The 16,683-nt window shown below is 32.9% G+C and overlaps 6 protein-coding genes across 6 annotated transcripts; 5 read left to right on the forward strand and 1 right to left on the reverse strand.

Annotated features, from left to right (window-relative positions):
- Positions 1 to 849: 849 nt before the first annotated feature.
- Positions 850 to 2,094, forward strand: PHYBLDRAFT_174993 (hypothetical protein; the record flags this gene model as incomplete). Its single annotated transcript, XM_018437387.1, has 4 exons — positions 850 to 972; positions 1,022 to 1,122; position 1,505; positions 2,014 to 2,094. The coding sequence occupies 4 exons, from the start codon at positions 850 to 852 to the stop codon at positions 2,092 to 2,094; spliced, it is 306 nt and encodes a 101-aa protein (XP_018284739.1).
- Positions 2,095 to 3,579: 1,485 nt separating this feature from the next.
- PHYBLDRAFT_152247 (hypothetical protein) lies at positions 3,580 to 4,154 on the forward strand (the record flags this gene model as incomplete). Its single annotated transcript, XM_018432874.1, has 4 exons — positions 3,580 to 3,630; positions 3,680 to 3,772; positions 3,828 to 3,926; positions 4,050 to 4,154. The coding sequence occupies 4 exons, from the start codon at positions 3,580 to 3,582 to the stop codon at positions 4,152 to 4,154; spliced, it is 348 nt and encodes a 115-aa protein (XP_018284740.1).
- Positions 4,155 to 6,931: 2,777 nt separating this feature from the next.
- Positions 6,932 to 8,178, forward strand: PHYBLDRAFT_174995 (hypothetical protein; the record flags this gene model as incomplete). Its single annotated transcript, XM_018437388.1, has 4 exons — positions 6,932 to 7,054; positions 7,104 to 7,204; position 7,587; positions 8,098 to 8,178. The coding sequence occupies 4 exons, from the start codon at positions 6,932 to 6,934 to the stop codon at positions 8,176 to 8,178; spliced, it is 306 nt and encodes a 101-aa protein (XP_018284741.1).
- Positions 8,179 to 11,896: 3,718 nt separating this feature from the next.
- PHYBLDRAFT_174996 (hypothetical protein) lies at positions 11,897 to 13,041 on the reverse strand (the record flags this gene model as incomplete). The annotated part of the gene is made up of 4 exons (XM_018437389.1): positions 11,897 to 12,025; positions 12,314 to 12,445; positions 12,535 to 12,549; positions 12,859 to 13,041. 4 exons carry the CDS (start codon positions 13,039 to 13,041, stop codon positions 11,897 to 11,899), a joined length of 459 nt encoding a protein of 152 aa, XP_018284742.1.
- Positions 13,042 to 14,689: 1,648 nt separating this feature from the next.
- Positions 14,690 to 15,313, forward strand: PHYBLDRAFT_156650 (hypothetical protein; the record flags this gene model as incomplete). Its single annotated transcript, XM_018433506.1, has 5 exons — positions 14,690 to 14,716; positions 14,803 to 14,856; positions 14,942 to 15,009; positions 15,077 to 15,189; positions 15,264 to 15,313. 5 exons carry the CDS (start codon positions 14,690 to 14,692, stop codon positions 15,311 to 15,313), a joined length of 312 nt encoding a protein of 103 aa, XP_018284743.1.
- Positions 15,314 to 15,649: 336 nt separating this feature from the next.
- Positions 15,650 to 16,683, forward strand: PHYBLDRAFT_119040 (glycosyltransferase family 8 protein; the record flags this gene model as incomplete). Its single annotated transcript, XM_018428663.1, has 3 exons — positions 15,650 to 16,121; positions 16,246 to 16,348; positions 16,437 to 16,683. The coding sequence occupies 3 exons, from the start codon at positions 15,650 to 15,652 to the stop codon at positions 16,681 to 16,683; spliced, it is 822 nt and encodes a 273-aa protein (XP_018284744.1).

A 16,683-nucleotide genomic window follows, 5' to 3' on the forward strand; every position in this document is an offset into this window, starting at 1 on the left:
AACCTAGATAATGAATAATATGCTTGTAATTAAAGCAAGTACATATATAAATCATTATAGCTTCTATTTGTTTTGTCTATTTAAATATAGTAAAATAAATAAGATAAGTGGGTAGGTGGAGACCGAGTCGAATTGATTAAAGTGAAAGGCTAAAGAAGAATGAGAGTGTAGTATAACAGCGATTTTGTTTTAAAGATATCAAGAAGGTTTTGATAGTAGAGTATTTGTGCTGTGTAAAGAGTGTAGGATAGTGAGATAGACGGAGGCAGTGTGTAAGAAATAATTTTTTTTATATAAGATAGGTTTGAGAATTAGGGTGTGTAACAATGTTATTATTATTATAGACTTGAGAATTATTGTGTGCGCCTATAAAGAGAGATTGCTATGGCAGGACTTTGTGATGGGTGATTTCTGTTTGGTTTAGAACCAGTTATTTAAAGATATAGTAAAAGTCGGAAGCTTTGGAGAATATGTATGATGGGATGAGATCATTATCACTGAAGACAGTCTTGGAAGTATAAGCATACAAGTGTTATGTGCGTGCAAAAGTTTAAAGGTAGTTCTGAGAACAGTGGTATATAGCACTTTTGATAGCGTTGTGCAGCTGGTGTTGTTAGGCGTAATAAAAAAAAAGAATATTGTAGTTATTGGTGTCGGTTTTTAAAGCGTTGAAAAGTTTATAAGGACACGAAAGTATGACTGAGGGCCTATTTCTTGTTCGACTCATATATACTATGGACAGCCGTCTAAAAGATAAAACAAAGAATATTTTGGTTTTTTTTAAAAAGAGTGCGCTTCCTTTTTGTATTGCGTCGCTTTCGGTCCACTTTGAGTTGCAATACAATATGAATGACGATCCCCAACAGGAATGAAGATCTTCGACAGGGATGTAGGAATGTAGGGAATGTTGAAAGAAGATTCAAGCCATCGTTAAAAAAGTTTTATTTTTGGTTTGGTTGCGGCACAGAAAAGGTTATTTTAATACACACTTCTCTCTGAATAGTTTTGAGTGAATACTAAGTGGTATTTCAACCTCCATATGGATAAAAGTGTCCCTGTCAATGGGTCCTGCTATGGTTCTTTTACTATCGGGTACACAAAGGCTGCCTGCACCACCGATTGGTAATACAAGTTTACAAAAAAGTGCACACTGCCCAAATTACCAATTCACATCCTTAGTTTGTAAGAGGACATAAAACGATATAGACGATATTGTATATTTTATATTGGTGCAGCCAATTGACTGGTAGACAGATGCCTGAGTGTGTGTGGGCGCATGTGCGTGTGCATGGGCATGTGCGTGGGCGTATGTTGAAGGGAAGAATGAAAATAGGCTGAACAGTATATCTAAAATAAAGTAAAAGCTATATATAAATATATAGATCAATAGTGATTTGTGTTGTATGTTTGTATCAGTGTATGTTGAAGAGAAGAAGAAGAATATATATATATACCTAATAGTGTATTCAAGATACAATAGCAGTTTATATATATATAGTTATAGGGTAAAATTTTGACTATAAATACCGACTGTTTCAAAATAACTCGATAATATTATTGTGTAGGTTATTATTCTTTGATTAAATTCCACCGAGTGTAATTATAAAAAAAAATGGGTCCGCATCTAGATAGTATTACATATATTAAACACACTAGAAAACATAGCTTTAACTGTATGAATATATATATATATATATATATATATATATATATAATGTCTATCATACATTTAAAGTATTAACAAAAAAAAGAACCATGTAATTGTGAACAATTACTATATATATATATATCATAGAACAAATCGGTTATAAGAATATATTAAAATGTATATTGTATCATTATCTATAGCTTAAAACCAATATAATTTTAATTAGAATCTTAAGGAGACAAGATATATGGATTATTTTGAAATTATTTAAGAGATATATGATACAAGCTTTATGTTTATAAGAAAGTAAAGTTATTATTACTATTGTATATGTTTTTACGATATTATTTTCTTTTGGATTCCAGTGGTCCGAGATTGTCGGAAATATCCATTCAGTCCAGATCGAACGTAATAGGCGGCCGATCTGGACAGAATCATACTGCTGATATTATATATTCTTTTTTTTATTGGTTAACTGAAATTGTAATTCTCATTCATCCTGCATATGCACCTTTCTTGATTTAGCTGCAAAACAACTTTACAAATCTTGAGGCTGCATTCTTTATTGGTTAGCAAAAAATACCATTCTTAATAATGATATACATTTACTATTTATTGGTTGACTAAAAATATATGTCTTATGAATATGAATATTTACTCTCTATTGGTTAACTGAGAATATAACTCTGTTTAATCTTGCATATCTACTAGTCTTTTAACCAATAAAATATTTCTTACTCATAGTGAAGCTACATACTTTACTGGTTTGCAAAGATATATAGTTCTTAATAATGATGCATAAGTATTATTTATTGGTTGACTAAAAATACATATCTTAGTAATCATACAAGTTTACTTTAGCTTATAACTAAGGGTTTAATGTAGTTAATAATCATATATACTCATTATTTATTGGTTAAACTATATGTACTTTACTCATTGCGCATACTTATTACTTATTGGTTAAACTATATGTACTTTACTCATTGCGCATACTTATTACTTATTGGTTAAACTATATGTATTTTACTCATTGTGCATACTCATTACTTATTGGTTAAACTATATGTGTTTTGCTTATTGTGCATACTCACCCTTTATTGGTTGACTAATAAATAATATATATCTTGAGCATTAAATTTTACTGTGTACATTATTTATTACTTTTTTATATTATTTTATAATCTATTCATTCTATTTAATATAAGTTTTAGTATAGTATATTTTACAAAGCTTATACAAGGAAGATATACCTATCGGAAAACAATCTAAACAAATATAAGCACAGGCACAAATAGAAAAATAAAACAAAAAGAAAAAGAATTATAGATATATTCTTTCTAAAAAATATTGACGTAAAATTAAAATTCAATTTATTATCAAAAGTATATGGAGTAAAATAATATAATCTAAATATACTATATGAGAACAAGACTGTGATTTTATTTTATTTTACTTTTATTTAAAAGTATAAAGCTTTAATAGTAGTATATTCTTTTTATATAGTGAAAAGTAAGTAGTGGGTTAAAGAAAGATGTTATTTGTAGGCAGTATTTGTAGGTTGCCCGTGTATGTGATGCGTGGGACAGAGTTTTGACATCCATGGTATACACTGATAAAAAAAAACGATTTCTATAGTGGGCTGTTATGCTCGGTAGTGTCCGCCTGATTTAGAATCAGTCACACAAAGGTATACTAAAAGTCGAAAGCTTTGAAAGTTATATGCGATGGAATGGAATAAGAAGGTTTCAGAAGTATAATGATATGAATAGTATATATGTGCAAAAGTTGAAAACTAATTCTGAGAATGGTAGTGTATGACACTCTAAGTGTAGAAGAAAATAGTGTATTGCTTTTGAGTGTCGAGATTTTGTTATATGGCTATTATTTCAATTTTTATTTTTACTGTTGTAATAAAGTAAAGAAATAGTATGGTTGTTGGTGTCAATTTTGATAGTGCGGCGAAGCTAGTGTTGGCCCAGGTTTCAAAAAAGAAAACATTACTGTGGTTGTTGGTTTCAATTTTGATAGTGCGGCGAAGCTGGTGTTGGCACAGGTTTCAAAAAAGAAAACGTTACTGTGGTTGTTGGTTTCAATTTTGATAGTGCGGCGAAGCTAGTGTTGGTACAGGCTTCAAAAAAGAAAGTGTTGCTGTGGTTGTTGGTTTTAATTTTGATAGTGCGGCGAAGCTAGTGTTGGCCCAGGTTTCAAAAAAGAAAACATTACTGTGGTTGTTGGTTTTAATTTTGATAGTGCGGCGAAGCTAGTGTTGGCCCAGGTTTCAAAAAAGAAAACATTACTGTGGTTGTTGGTTTTAATTTTGATAGTGCAGCGAAGCTAGTGTTGGTACAGGCTTCAAAAAAGAAAGTGTTGCTGTGGTTGTTGGTTTCAATTTTGATAGTGCGGTGAAGCTGGTGCTGGTACAGGTTTCAAAAAAGAAAACGTTGCTGTGGTGATGCTCGTTGACTTTGAAAGCGGTGTGAAGCGGTTGCTAGTGCAAGTTTGAAAAAAGAAAACAATACTGTGGGGATCACCGTCGATTTTTAAAGCATTGAGAAGTTTATAGGGACACAAAGGTTTGACCAAGGGCTTGTTTTTGTTAGAGTCGCGTATACAGTGAACAGTTGTGAAAAAGATAAAATAAGGAGTATCTCGATTTTTTTTTCAAAAGAGTGTGCTCTCTTTTTATATTGCAACAGTTTCTGTCTACTTTAAGTTGTAATATTTTATGAATGACGATCCCCAACAAAAATGAAGATCCTTGACAAGGATGGAGGAATGTAGGGAATGTTGAAAGAAGATTCAACCCATCGTTAAAAAAGAATTTTTTGTTTTGATTACGACGTAGTGAAGGTCACATTAATATACTATCCTCTTTCAACGACTCTAAGTGAACGCTGGGTGGTATTTAAACCCCCGTATGGATAACAGTATCCCTGTAAATGGGCCCTGCTATGGTTATTTTACTATCGGGTACACAAAGGCTGTCTGCACCACCGATTGGTAATACCAGCTTACAAAAAGTGTACACTGTCCGAATTATCAATTAGCATCCTTAGTTTCTAAGAAGACATAAAACAAGATAGATAATATAGTATATTTTATATTGGTGCAGCCAATTGACTCGTAGACAGATGCCTGAGTGTGTGCGTGTATACTGGAAAGAGAAAAGAGATAGGTGTAAGAGCTTATCTGAAATACACTACCAGATTATATATATAATCCTACAGTGACTTTCGGTATATGGATTTATCACACGGCGTGTTATCTTAAGGATGTAATTGTCCAAGAAGAAGAGAGATCAACGAGATAGAGATTTGTGGTAGATAAACATAAAGTGCGAGAGTGAGAGAGAGCAAGGGAGAAAGAGCAAGGGAGAAAGAGCAAGAGAGAAAAAGAAAGAAAAAGAGAAAAATAGAGAGAAAAGTAATTAAGGAAAGTAAGGTGTTAATTGATCCATAAATATCCAATGGATCGAATTATTTTAAAAGCACATTAAAACACATCTTGTTGCTTATAGCTCGGATCGGATTTCATTTTAAGCAAAATATATCGATCCTTGCTCAGAATTATTTAACCAATTGATTGAGAAGTATACCGTATAAGCTATATATATATATACTTTTGTAATTCACTGTTTAAATAATTCTAAAAGAGAGTATATTTGAGAAATTGGATGAGAAGTTAATGATACAAGCTATATGTTTTTGTCAAACTACTACTTCGATAATTACCAAATATAGTAGTAGCAGCATTTTTCAGTAATAAAATAAATCATTTTGGAATTTACTTTATACACTAATATATTAATATGCGATATTGAAAGGCTTCATTATCTGCACGCACAAAGATATAAGCCAAAGAGTATAAGATATTAGTTAGCTATAGAGTATAATGTCAAAGTAATTGGACTTCAATTTTTGGTCAATTAATTTTGACTTTTATATGATTATATACTTGTTTTAGATGGGAAGCATACTTACTTAGGAAGATAGCTACGCCTTTTTTTTATGATAAAGCTGTTACTCAATGCATGTTCATCGCAAAAGCATTGCTGTTTATGTATATAGAATTCATAACTTTACTACGGATATGAAAGCTGAGCGCTTAGATTGTTTTTTAGACAGAGCTCATTAGCTTCAAATATTGTTTATGAAGAATGAGCAACATTATAGTTTTGCGGTTTTCTCAAGAATACTCTGACCTTTACTCTCGATCTTCCTAAGCCTCTCATTATTGCACCCCCTACACCACTCCACCCTTTTCACATACCTCAGCTACACACACATATATACAAACCTCAACTACACACATACATATACAAACTTCAACTATACACACATATATATACAAACCTCAACTACATACACACATATACAAATCTCAACTACACACATCTTAACTACACATACATCTCTTATAATATTTTTCTAAACCTAGATAAATGAATAATATGCTTGTAATTAAAGCAAGTACATATATAAATCATTATAGCTTCTATTTGTTTTGTCTATTTAAATATAGTAAAATAAATAAGATAAGTGGGTAGGTGGAGACCGAGTCGAATTGATTAAAGTGAAAGGCTAAAGAAGAATGAGAGTGTAGTGTAACAGCGATTTTGTTTTAAAGATATCAAGAAGGTTTTGATAGTAGAGTATTTGTGCTGTGTAAAGAGTGTAGGATAGTGAGATAGACGGAGGCAGTGTGTAAGAAATAATTTTTTTTATATAAGATAGGTTTGAGAATTAGGGTGTGTAACAATTTTATTATTATTATAGACTTGAGAATTATTGTGTGCGCCTATAAAGAGAGATTGCTATGGCAGGACTTTGTGATGGGTGATTTCTGTTTGGTTTAGAACCAGTTATTTAAAGATATAGTAAAAGTCGGAAGCTTTGGAGAATATGTATGATGGGATGAGATCATTATCACTGAAGACAGTCTTGGAAGTATAAGCATACAAGTGTTATGTGCGTGCAAAAGTTTAAAGGTAGTTCTGAGAACAGTGGTATATAGCACTTTTGATAGCGTTGTGTAGCTGGTGTTGTTAGGCGTAATAAAAAAAAAGAATATTGTAGTTATTGGTGTCGGTTTTTAAAGCGTTGAAAAGTTTATAAGGACACGAAAGTATGACTGAGGGCCTATTTCTTGTTCGACTCATATATACTATGGACAGCCGTCTAAAAGATAAAACAAAGAATATTTTGGTTTTTTTTAAAAAGAGTGCGCTTCCTTTTTGTATTGCGTCGCTTTCGGTCCACTTTGAGTTGCAATACAATATGAATGACGATCCCCAACAGGAATGAAGATCTTCGACAGGGATGTAGGAATGTAGGGAATGTTGAAAGAAGATTCAAGCCATCGTTAAAAAAGTTTTATTTTTGGTTTGGTTGCGGCACAGAAAAGGTTATTTTAATACACACTTCTCTCTGAATAGTTTTGAGTGAATACTAAGTGGTATTTCAACCTCCATATGGATAAAAGTGTCCCTGTCAATGGGTCCTGCTATGGTTCTTTTACTATCGGGTACACAAAGGCTGCCTGCACCACCGATTGGTAATACAAGTTTACAAAAAAGTGCACACTGCCCAAATTACCAATTCACATCCTTAGTTTGTAAGAGGACATAAAACGATATAGACGATATTGTATATTTTATATTGGTGCAGCCAATTGACTGGTAGACAGATGCCTGAGTGTGTGTGGGCGCATGTGCGTGTGCATGGGCATGTGCGTGGGCGTATGTTGAAGGGAAGAATGAAAATAGGCTGAACAGTATATCTAAAATAAAGTAAAAGCTATATATAAATATATAGATCAATAGTGATTTGTGTTGTATGTTTGTATCAGTGTATGTTGAAGAGAAGAAGAAGAATATATATATATACCTAATAGTGTATTCAAGATACAATAGCAGTTTATATATATATAGTTATAGGGTAAAATTTTGACTATAAATACCGACTGTTTCAAAATAACTCGATAATATTATTGTGTAGGTTATTATTCTTTGATTAAATTCCACCGAGTGTAATTATAAAAAAAAATGGGTCCGCATCTAGATAGTATTACATATATTAAACACACTAGAAAACATAGCTTTAACTGTATGAATATATATATATATATATATATATATATATATATATAATGTCTATCATACATTTAAAGTATTAACAAAAAAAAGAACCATGTAATTGTGAACAATTACTATATATATATATATCATAGAACAAATCGGTTATAAGAATATATTAAAATGTATATTGTATCATTATCTATAGCTTAAAACCAATATAATTTTAATTAGAATCTTAAGGAGACAAGATATATGGATTATTTTGAAATTATTTAAGAGATATATGATACAAGCTTTATGTTTATAAGAAAGTAAAGTTATTATTACTATTGTATATGTTTTTACGATATTATTTTCTTTTGGATTCCAGTGGTCCGAGATTGTCGGAAATATCCATTCAGTCCAGATCGAACGTAATAGGCGGCCGATCTGGACAGAATCATACTGCTGATATTATATATTCTTTTTTTTATTGGTTAACTGAAATTGTAATTCTCATTCATCCTGCATATGCACCTTTCTTGATTTAGCTGCAAAACAACTTTACAAATCTTGAGGCTGCATTCTTTATTGGTTAGCAAAAAATACCATTCTTAATAATGATATACATTTACTATTTATTGGTTGACTAAAAATATATGTCTTATGAATATGAATATTTACTCTCTATTGGTTAACTGAGAATATAACTCTGTTTAATCTTGCATATCTACTAGTCTTTTAACCAATAAAATATTTCTTACTCATAGTGAAGCTACATACTTTACTGGTTTGCAAAGATATATAGTTCTTAATAATGATGCATAAGTATTATTTATTGGTTGACTAAAAATACATATCTTAGTAATCATACAAGTTTACTTTAGCTTATAACTAAGGGTTTAATGTAGTTAATAATCATATATACTCATTATTTATTGGTTAAACTATATGTACTTTACTCATTGCGCATACTTATTACTTATTGGTTAAACTATATGTACTTTACTCATTGCGCATACTTATTACTTATTGGTTAAACTATATGTATTTTACTCATTGTGCATACTCATTACTTATTGGTTAAACTATATGTGTTTTGCTTATTGTGCATACTCACCCTTTATTGGTTGACTAATAAATAATATATATCTTGAGCATTAAATTTTACTGTGTACATTATTTATTACTTTTTTATATTATTTTATAATCTATTCATTCTATTTAATATAAGTTTTAGTATAGTATATTTTACAAAGCTTATACAAGGAAGATATACCTATCGGAAAACAATCTAAACAAATATAAGCACAGGCACAAATAGAAAAATAAAACAAAAAGAAAAAGAATTATAGATATATTCTTTCTAAAAAATATTGACGTAAAATTAAAATTCAATTTATTATCAAAAGTATATGGAGTAAAATAATATAATCTAAATATACTATATGAGAACAAGACTGTGATTTTATTTTATTTTACTTTTATTTAAAAGTATAAAGCTTTAATAGTAGTATATTCTTTTTATATAGTGAAAAGTAAGTAGTGGGTTAAAGAAAGATGTTATTTGTAGGCAGTATTTGTAGGTTGCCCGTGTATGTGATGCGTGGGACAGAGTTTTGACATCCATGGTATACACTGATAAAAAAAAACGATTTCTATAGTGGGCTGTTATGCTCGGTAGTGTCCGCCTGATTTAGAATCAGTCACACAAAGGTATACTAAAAGTCGAAAGCTTTGAAAGTTATATGCGATGGAATGGAATAAGAAGGTTTCAGAAGTATAATGATATGAATAGTATATATGTGCAAAAGTTGAAAACTAATTCTGAGAATGGTAGTGTATGACACTCTAAGTGTAGAAGAAAATAGTGTATTGCTTTTGAGTGTCGAGATTTTGTTATATGGCTATTATTTCAATTTTTATTTTTACTGTTGTAATAAAGTAAAGAAATAGTATGGTTGTTGGTGTCAATTTTGATAGTGCGGCGAAGCTAGTGTTGGCCCAGGTTTCAAAAAAGAAAACAATAGATTGGCGATGACTGTCGACTTTGAGAGCAGGGCGAAGTTTATAGGGACACGAAGGTTTGACCAAGGGCATATTTTTTGTTAGAGCCACATATACAGTGAACAGTCGTCAAAAAGACAAAATAAAGAGTATTTCTTTTTTTATTTTTATTTTTCAAAAGAGTGCGCTTCCTTTTAGTATTGCATCGCTTTCAATCCACTTTGAGTTGCAATACAATATGAATGACGATCCCCAACAGGAATGAAGATTCTTGACTGGGATGGCGGAATGTCGAAAGAAGATTCAAGCCATCATTAATAAGATTTTTTTGTTTTGGTTACAGCACAGTGAAGGGTTTTGAATACACAGTCCTCTCTCAACGATTGTAAGTGAGTACCATACGGTTTTTAAACCTTCGTATGGGTAACAGTATCCCTGTCAATGGACCCTGCTTTGATTCTTTCACTTGTGGATACACAAAGGCTGTCTGCACCACCGATTGGTAATACCAGCTTACAAAAAAGTGCGTGCTGTCCAAATTGTCCATTAGAACCCTTAGTTTGTAAAAAGATATAAAAGGAAATAGACAATATCGTATATATTGTACCAGTGCAGCCAATTGACTGGTAGACAGATCCCCGAGTGTGTGCGTGTGTATTAAAGAGGGAAAAAAGGTAGGTGTAAGAGCTCATCTGAAATATATTAACAGATTATATATATATAGTCCTAGAGTAACTTTTAGTATATGAACACAATTCATTTTAAAATAACTTGATAATATATAGATATATATCAACTTGGATTAGACTTATAAATAAAAAGAAAATAAGAGATAAAGCGAATTAAAGGAAGTAGAGTGTTAATTGATCCATAAATATCCAGTGGATCAAGCTGTTATAAGAGTGTATTAAACCACATCATGTTGCTTATAGCTCGGATCGGATTTAATTTTAATCAAAATCTTTTGCAGCCGAAATATATATATTCTTGCACAGAACTATTTAATAAACTGCTTGAGAAGTATATGGTACAAGCCAAAGATATTTATTTGTTTAAGTTGCTGTTTGAATAGTTTTAAATAAGAGTATATTTGAAAAATTGAATGGGAAATAAATGATACAAGCTATAGACATATTTCAGTCGAGTTACTATTTAAATAATTGCAAAGAAATATATAATTATTGAATATAATAGTACCAGCCTTTTTCATTAATAAAATAAAGCCTTTTGGAATTAGATCGAAGTAAGATATTAGAATTCACTATATATACTAATATATTAATATGAGATATCAAAAGGCTTAATTATTTGCACGAAGAAAGATATAAACCAAAAAATACAAGCTATTAGTTACGCTAATTCTAGGTAGACGACATTTTGACCCTACCAAACCACAAATCATGCCCTTTTTTGGGCAAGGAATAACTCCACATGGTCCCTAAAGATTGATTCTTGTTGGAATAATTAATGCTAGTCAGAATACAGAATATTCTTAAAGATTCTATTTTGTGCTTTGCAGAAAAAAGTGAATGGGTGCTACTTACCAGTCGGTTCTATTAAACTCTGGGAATATGTTGATGAAAGAAAGATAAAAATATGATACGCGTAAGCAGGTCAATAACTAGTAATATATCTAACAGGATTGTATCACAATCTGATGACAACGATTCCCTATAGTTCTTTGCATAACTGGCCATTGATGTAGTGGATATGTGACTAATTATTTTTTCTTTATTGTCAAGTCTAAATTCAGGGCTATTGATTGAACACATACGATTTGTTTTTTGTATGAACCACGATTTTATTATCAAGTTGCCTAAATGCAGATTGTGGCTCTTAAAACAATGAGAGTTAGGTGTCTGAGGAGAGATAAGTTAACACAAAGTAGTAAAGCTAATGCATACAATGAATATACTGAGTTTTTTTAAGACACCCCATTTTGCCCTGAAGGATTAGAGAAAGATACTGGACCCTGGACATGTAGTCAAAATTTATTAGTCTGGTTAGATAGAAAGTTTGAGACCCACCCGGAACCGTCGTTTCCGTTAGATTGCTGTTTTACTATCTACATCATTTCTTGCTAGTTCTCCGCACACAGCGTCGATTTCTTTTCTGTCGTTCTTAAAAGTCACTATAACACCAATTTTGAAGGCCATAATGTTCAGAATATCACTATATAGGTCTTATTTATGCTCTTGGGACATAAGACCGACTGTGTCTTCAATTTCGATTATAAGGTTTTGTTGGTTTTGTTGGTTTGGTGGCAATAGTAGTTCAAATATAGGACGCCATACAATTCTCGAAAGATCGCTCTATGAATAATCATTGTTGTGCACTTCATTCTTTTTCAACAAATGTGGGTATGTGTTCGCCAAGGTCAGACTATATTATGATCCATCTTAAATATATATTCAAAGAAAGACATATTATATATCAGGAATTACTTATTTTCAAAGATTTTAATATAATCTTTGTTTTGATTGTTCTGTTTTGAATAAACTTTATAAACATAATTCAGCCCCAATGTAATGCTGTTTGATGCTGCAACAGTCTAGTTGAAAAAAGGCAGTCAAAACATATCGAAATAGCGTAGAACTTACTTTGGAAATAATTAACCATCGATTGGTTAAATCAGGCAACATTGACAATAATTCAAGACAGAGATATAATTTGAGTCCAAGCTTCATCAGAGAACCATAGTTTTTTACAAGAGCTTGAAGGGTCAACCAAGTCTAAGACTGAAGATAGCCAACTCCTAATATATCGGATTTAAGCAGATTGCTAGAAATATACCTTTCTTCCAAAAATAACTTTTTATTACCAGTTCTGACACTATCTAACAAATTCCACAGATACATACCAGTATCATTTTATACAGTTTATTATATAGCTTTATATTCTTTTCTAACAATATAAACGTCTTTAACAATTCAAGTAATAAACGATATTCAACTATCTTTGTTTCTACCCAACTCTTTCTGTCCGCTTTGACTTCAGTCTTCTTGTTTTGTCCCCTTGTCTTGTCTTGTGAAAGCACCTAGAACCCTTGCCAGCCTTTCTTCCTTGTCCTGTCCTGTCTAGATCTTACATAACCATACTTGCGTCATAATTTTTCTCTCGCGAGCACTGAGCTTTCGGATCTTACTTTCATGGAAAAGTTGAGAGGCTTTTTGATAGTTGTACCGACTGAAATATTATTTCCTTCCGCATAAAGGATATCGTATTCAACCTGTTCCATGACTTGAGACGCCTTTACTTTTTGCTGCTTTTCGCTCCTTGTCTCTATGGCCCACTCAATTTGACGTTTGCTAGTGGTGGAACCAATCATTTTTGCTGTTTTTTTTAAAGTCTGTAACCATCAACTTTCCTTCTGCAACTGGCTGTTAATAGTTGAATTTCATTATTCTGAAAACAAGATCGAACCAAATCATTTTGTTAGTCTCATCTCTTTTCAGTTTTTGTAGCTTTCGTCGTAGCGATTTGGTGTGAGGAACAAAAGTAGCATTTTCTCGAGTGCTGAAGTACATAGTCTATTTCTGATGACAAGTGGTCATAACATGTCTGCTTATTTATCACAGTTCTCTTGTACAATATTTCATCGTATTTAGTTACGTCGAACAATTATTCTTCAACTGGTGTCCAAAAAGCTACCCAAACACTGTCAATACCTGTTGAACTTATCCAAGATGAACATTTAATACCATAGTCTTTCAATTTGTCTCGATGTTCCTCAAATAGATCCATGTTCATGGCTCAGTGCATAAGCATAAAGAAAGATGAACCACTGTAAAGATAAATTAAAGGGTTTTTAAAGGGTGCCGTATAAAGCTAGTATAGCAAAAGCCGGGGTGTTTATATTTCCTCATAAATGATACAGGATCTTAAGCGCGAAATAGTGCCTTTTCTTTTTGATTTAGTAGAATTCCTTTTTTAATTTAGTGGCTAGTGCTGGTAATAACAATGACAATTGTCTTTATTTTAGTAAATCTCTTTACAATATTGGCATTCTTTAAAGAAACTAATACTGCATTAGACCCAGCCTTCAGTGATGTAGTGAGATTACAACCAGTAGTCACTAAATTAACTTGAGATTTTACGTAAATCAAAAAGAAAACATCAGTCGTAAACTTAAGGTCTGGGTCTGTTCTGTACAGGCGTTCAATATTCAAGATCACTGGTTTATATTTTCTGCTTCGAGTGCTAAGAAGGATACTCTGAGTAAGTCACGTGCCCGAGTTGCTTACATTTTTACTAGTAAAATCTTCACAAACTTTCACTGCTTAAATTGTTACAATACTCCCTATGCTTGAAAATGGTTACAGATTTGGCCTTTTACTTAGGTTTTCTAACTCCGCACCTTCTATAGAACGCCAAAAAGGGGAGGAGATTTTGGATTAGATTGCTAAACACAGTCACGACTTCCCTGGGCTGATCAAAGTAGTCTTGAAAGAGGAACGATGTCCAAGTGTGATTAAGCGAAATGTCGTGCAGTCTGTCATCCAAACCATCGAGCAATTACCCTTTCATTGAGCTTGCAGTTACTGCTACTGTAGCTCTTATTACTGGTGTTCTGATAGGCAAGGCATTAGGCACCAAGAAGGTAAATAAATAGCAACAACAACAACAACAAAAAATAGAAATATTTAGAAAAACGTTTTTTTTTAAAAAAAAAAACATGTAAAAAAATGGTAAATGAATCAGTTGCGTGTGTATTTTTTTGGATAGGACAATGACAAAGAAATTGGGAAAGTGAGCGCTGAAAAGATAGTAGCTGCAGAAATTTCTCAAGAAGAGTCTGAAGAAGAAGAGGAATTGGATGAACAGCCTGCTGGAAAGCTGGACGCGTCTAAATACAAGGACTACAAAATGGTATTATGCTTATCAGATGGTGATTTTATATATATTTATATATTTATCTTTGTTATTTTTTTCAAAAAAAATTTTCTTAGGTGCTTGTTGTCCGTTCTGATTTGGGCATGACAAAGGGCAAAATTGCTGCTCAGGTAAAGGATATGCTTTGAACATGTAGCTTGGGTGTAGAGTTGGGGAATTAAAAGAATGGTATCTTATATATACTTGTTGAATATAGTGCGGTCATGCTACCTTGGCCTGTTACAAGTCTATCAAGCAAGGAAATCTTGAGGTAACATAACGTACCCAGAAAAAAAAACACAGAAAAAAAAACAATTTAGATAAAAACGGATTGCCATTGTTAACTCCTGATGTAGATCCTCCGTGCCTGGGAATATTCGGGACAAGCCAAGGTGGCTCTGAAGGCAGACAGTGAGGAGATGCTGTAAGTGAACATGTATCACATGCAGCGAAGATTACAAATCACCAACAATCTCTTTCTCTCTTTCTAGTGACGAACTCCAGGCAATTGCCCTCAGTCTCAATTTGACTGCCCAGAGTATTCGAGATGCTGGCCGTACTCAGATTGCTGCTGGATCCAAGACTGTGCTTGGTATTGGACCAGGTAAGTTGTACTAGTAACAATATCCCAAAAAAAAATGTTACTAATTATTATAATTGTTATTTTGGGATAATAAGGACCTATCGAACTTATCAATGAAGTTACTGGCCGCTTGAAGCTTCTTTAAGATAACATCTTAACATAGGCTGTACTCCTGTGTGATGTCTAAATAGAGTAAACTAGCTGGTCCAAGCGACAGAATAAAATGAAGAATAAAATAAAATAAAACACAATTAAAATTATTAGTTGGGACTTCCCTTATCCTACATGAAATCTTGGGGCGATGGAACTTTAAATACAAAATAGAAATCCAAGTGTAACAAAAGCAAACACAACACACAACACACATACACAACACACATTTGGGTATACACAACAACCTTACGGCCTATTTTACCCTTTTCTCTTCCTCTTCTTTCATTTGCTCTTTCAAAAATAAGCAAAAAAAAAATAAACGAACCATATGGAGGCCTTTGTTACCCTTGTAGCAACCGATTCATATTGTCCTGGTGCACTTGTGCTAGCCCACCGTCTTCGTGATCTAAACACCACTAGACCTATCGTCTGTCTTGTCACACCTGAGGTATCTAAAAATGCGTGTCTTCAGTTGGCCAAGGTCTGTAATGTTGTCCATGTCAACACCTTGCGATCAAACGACGATGCAAACTTGCAACTCTTGGGCCGCCCTGAACTAGACATCACCTTTACAAAACTTCATGCCTGGCGTCTGACTCAGTACACCAAAATCGTCTTTTTGGACGCTGACACTCTTCCCCTCCGCAACGTCGATGATTTGTTTGACTGGCCGGCCTTTTCGGCTGCCCCAGATGCTGGATGGCCTGATTGCTTCAATTCTGGCGTATTTGTTGCAGAACCATCCGAATCTGTTTATAGTGAGCTTGTTGAACTTGCTTCTCAGCGAGGTTCATTCGATGGTAAGTCGGATAAGAATAAAAAAGAAAAAGAGGATAGTAGAAGAAGAATTTTATATACATATATATTTTTTAGGATAATGATAAATCACTAGTTTAACACGAAATAAACCTTTTTTTTCTGTAGGTGGAGATCAGGGATTGCTTAATACTTATTTTAGTGAATGGTCAACTTCCCCTGAACATCGATTGCCATTCATTTACAACACCACGCCTACAGCACAGTACAGGTAATGAGCGAGTCGGACAAAGAAATTCACACGACGCCGGAGATCGCATCTAACACACCAAGGGGGGTTTGGTTTTTTTGTTTGTTAGTTACGCTCCTGCGCATGTCCAATATCGAAATTCAATTGCTATCTCTCACTTTATTGGACAAGACAAGCCATGGAAATGGCAGATGTTTTCAGATGGCAAAGTCTTTCCACGGGGCAATGCCTGGCCAGGTTTATGTGAGTTGGTCCAATGTTGGTGGGATACATGGAAGAAACATTATGGAGAGGTACGAAAGAGTAGAAAACAATTTCTGTATAGGTCGGTGAGTCTACTAGCATTAGTGTTCTGA

Source organism: Phycomyces blakesleeanus (genome assembly GCF_001638985.1).
Source record: "Phycomyces blakesleeanus NRRL 1555(-) unplaced genomic scaffold PHYBLscaffold_34, whole genome shotgun sequence".
NCBI classification, from domain to species: Eukaryota; Fungi; Mucoromycota; class Mucoromycetes; order Mucorales; family Phycomycetaceae; genus Phycomyces; species Phycomyces blakesleeanus.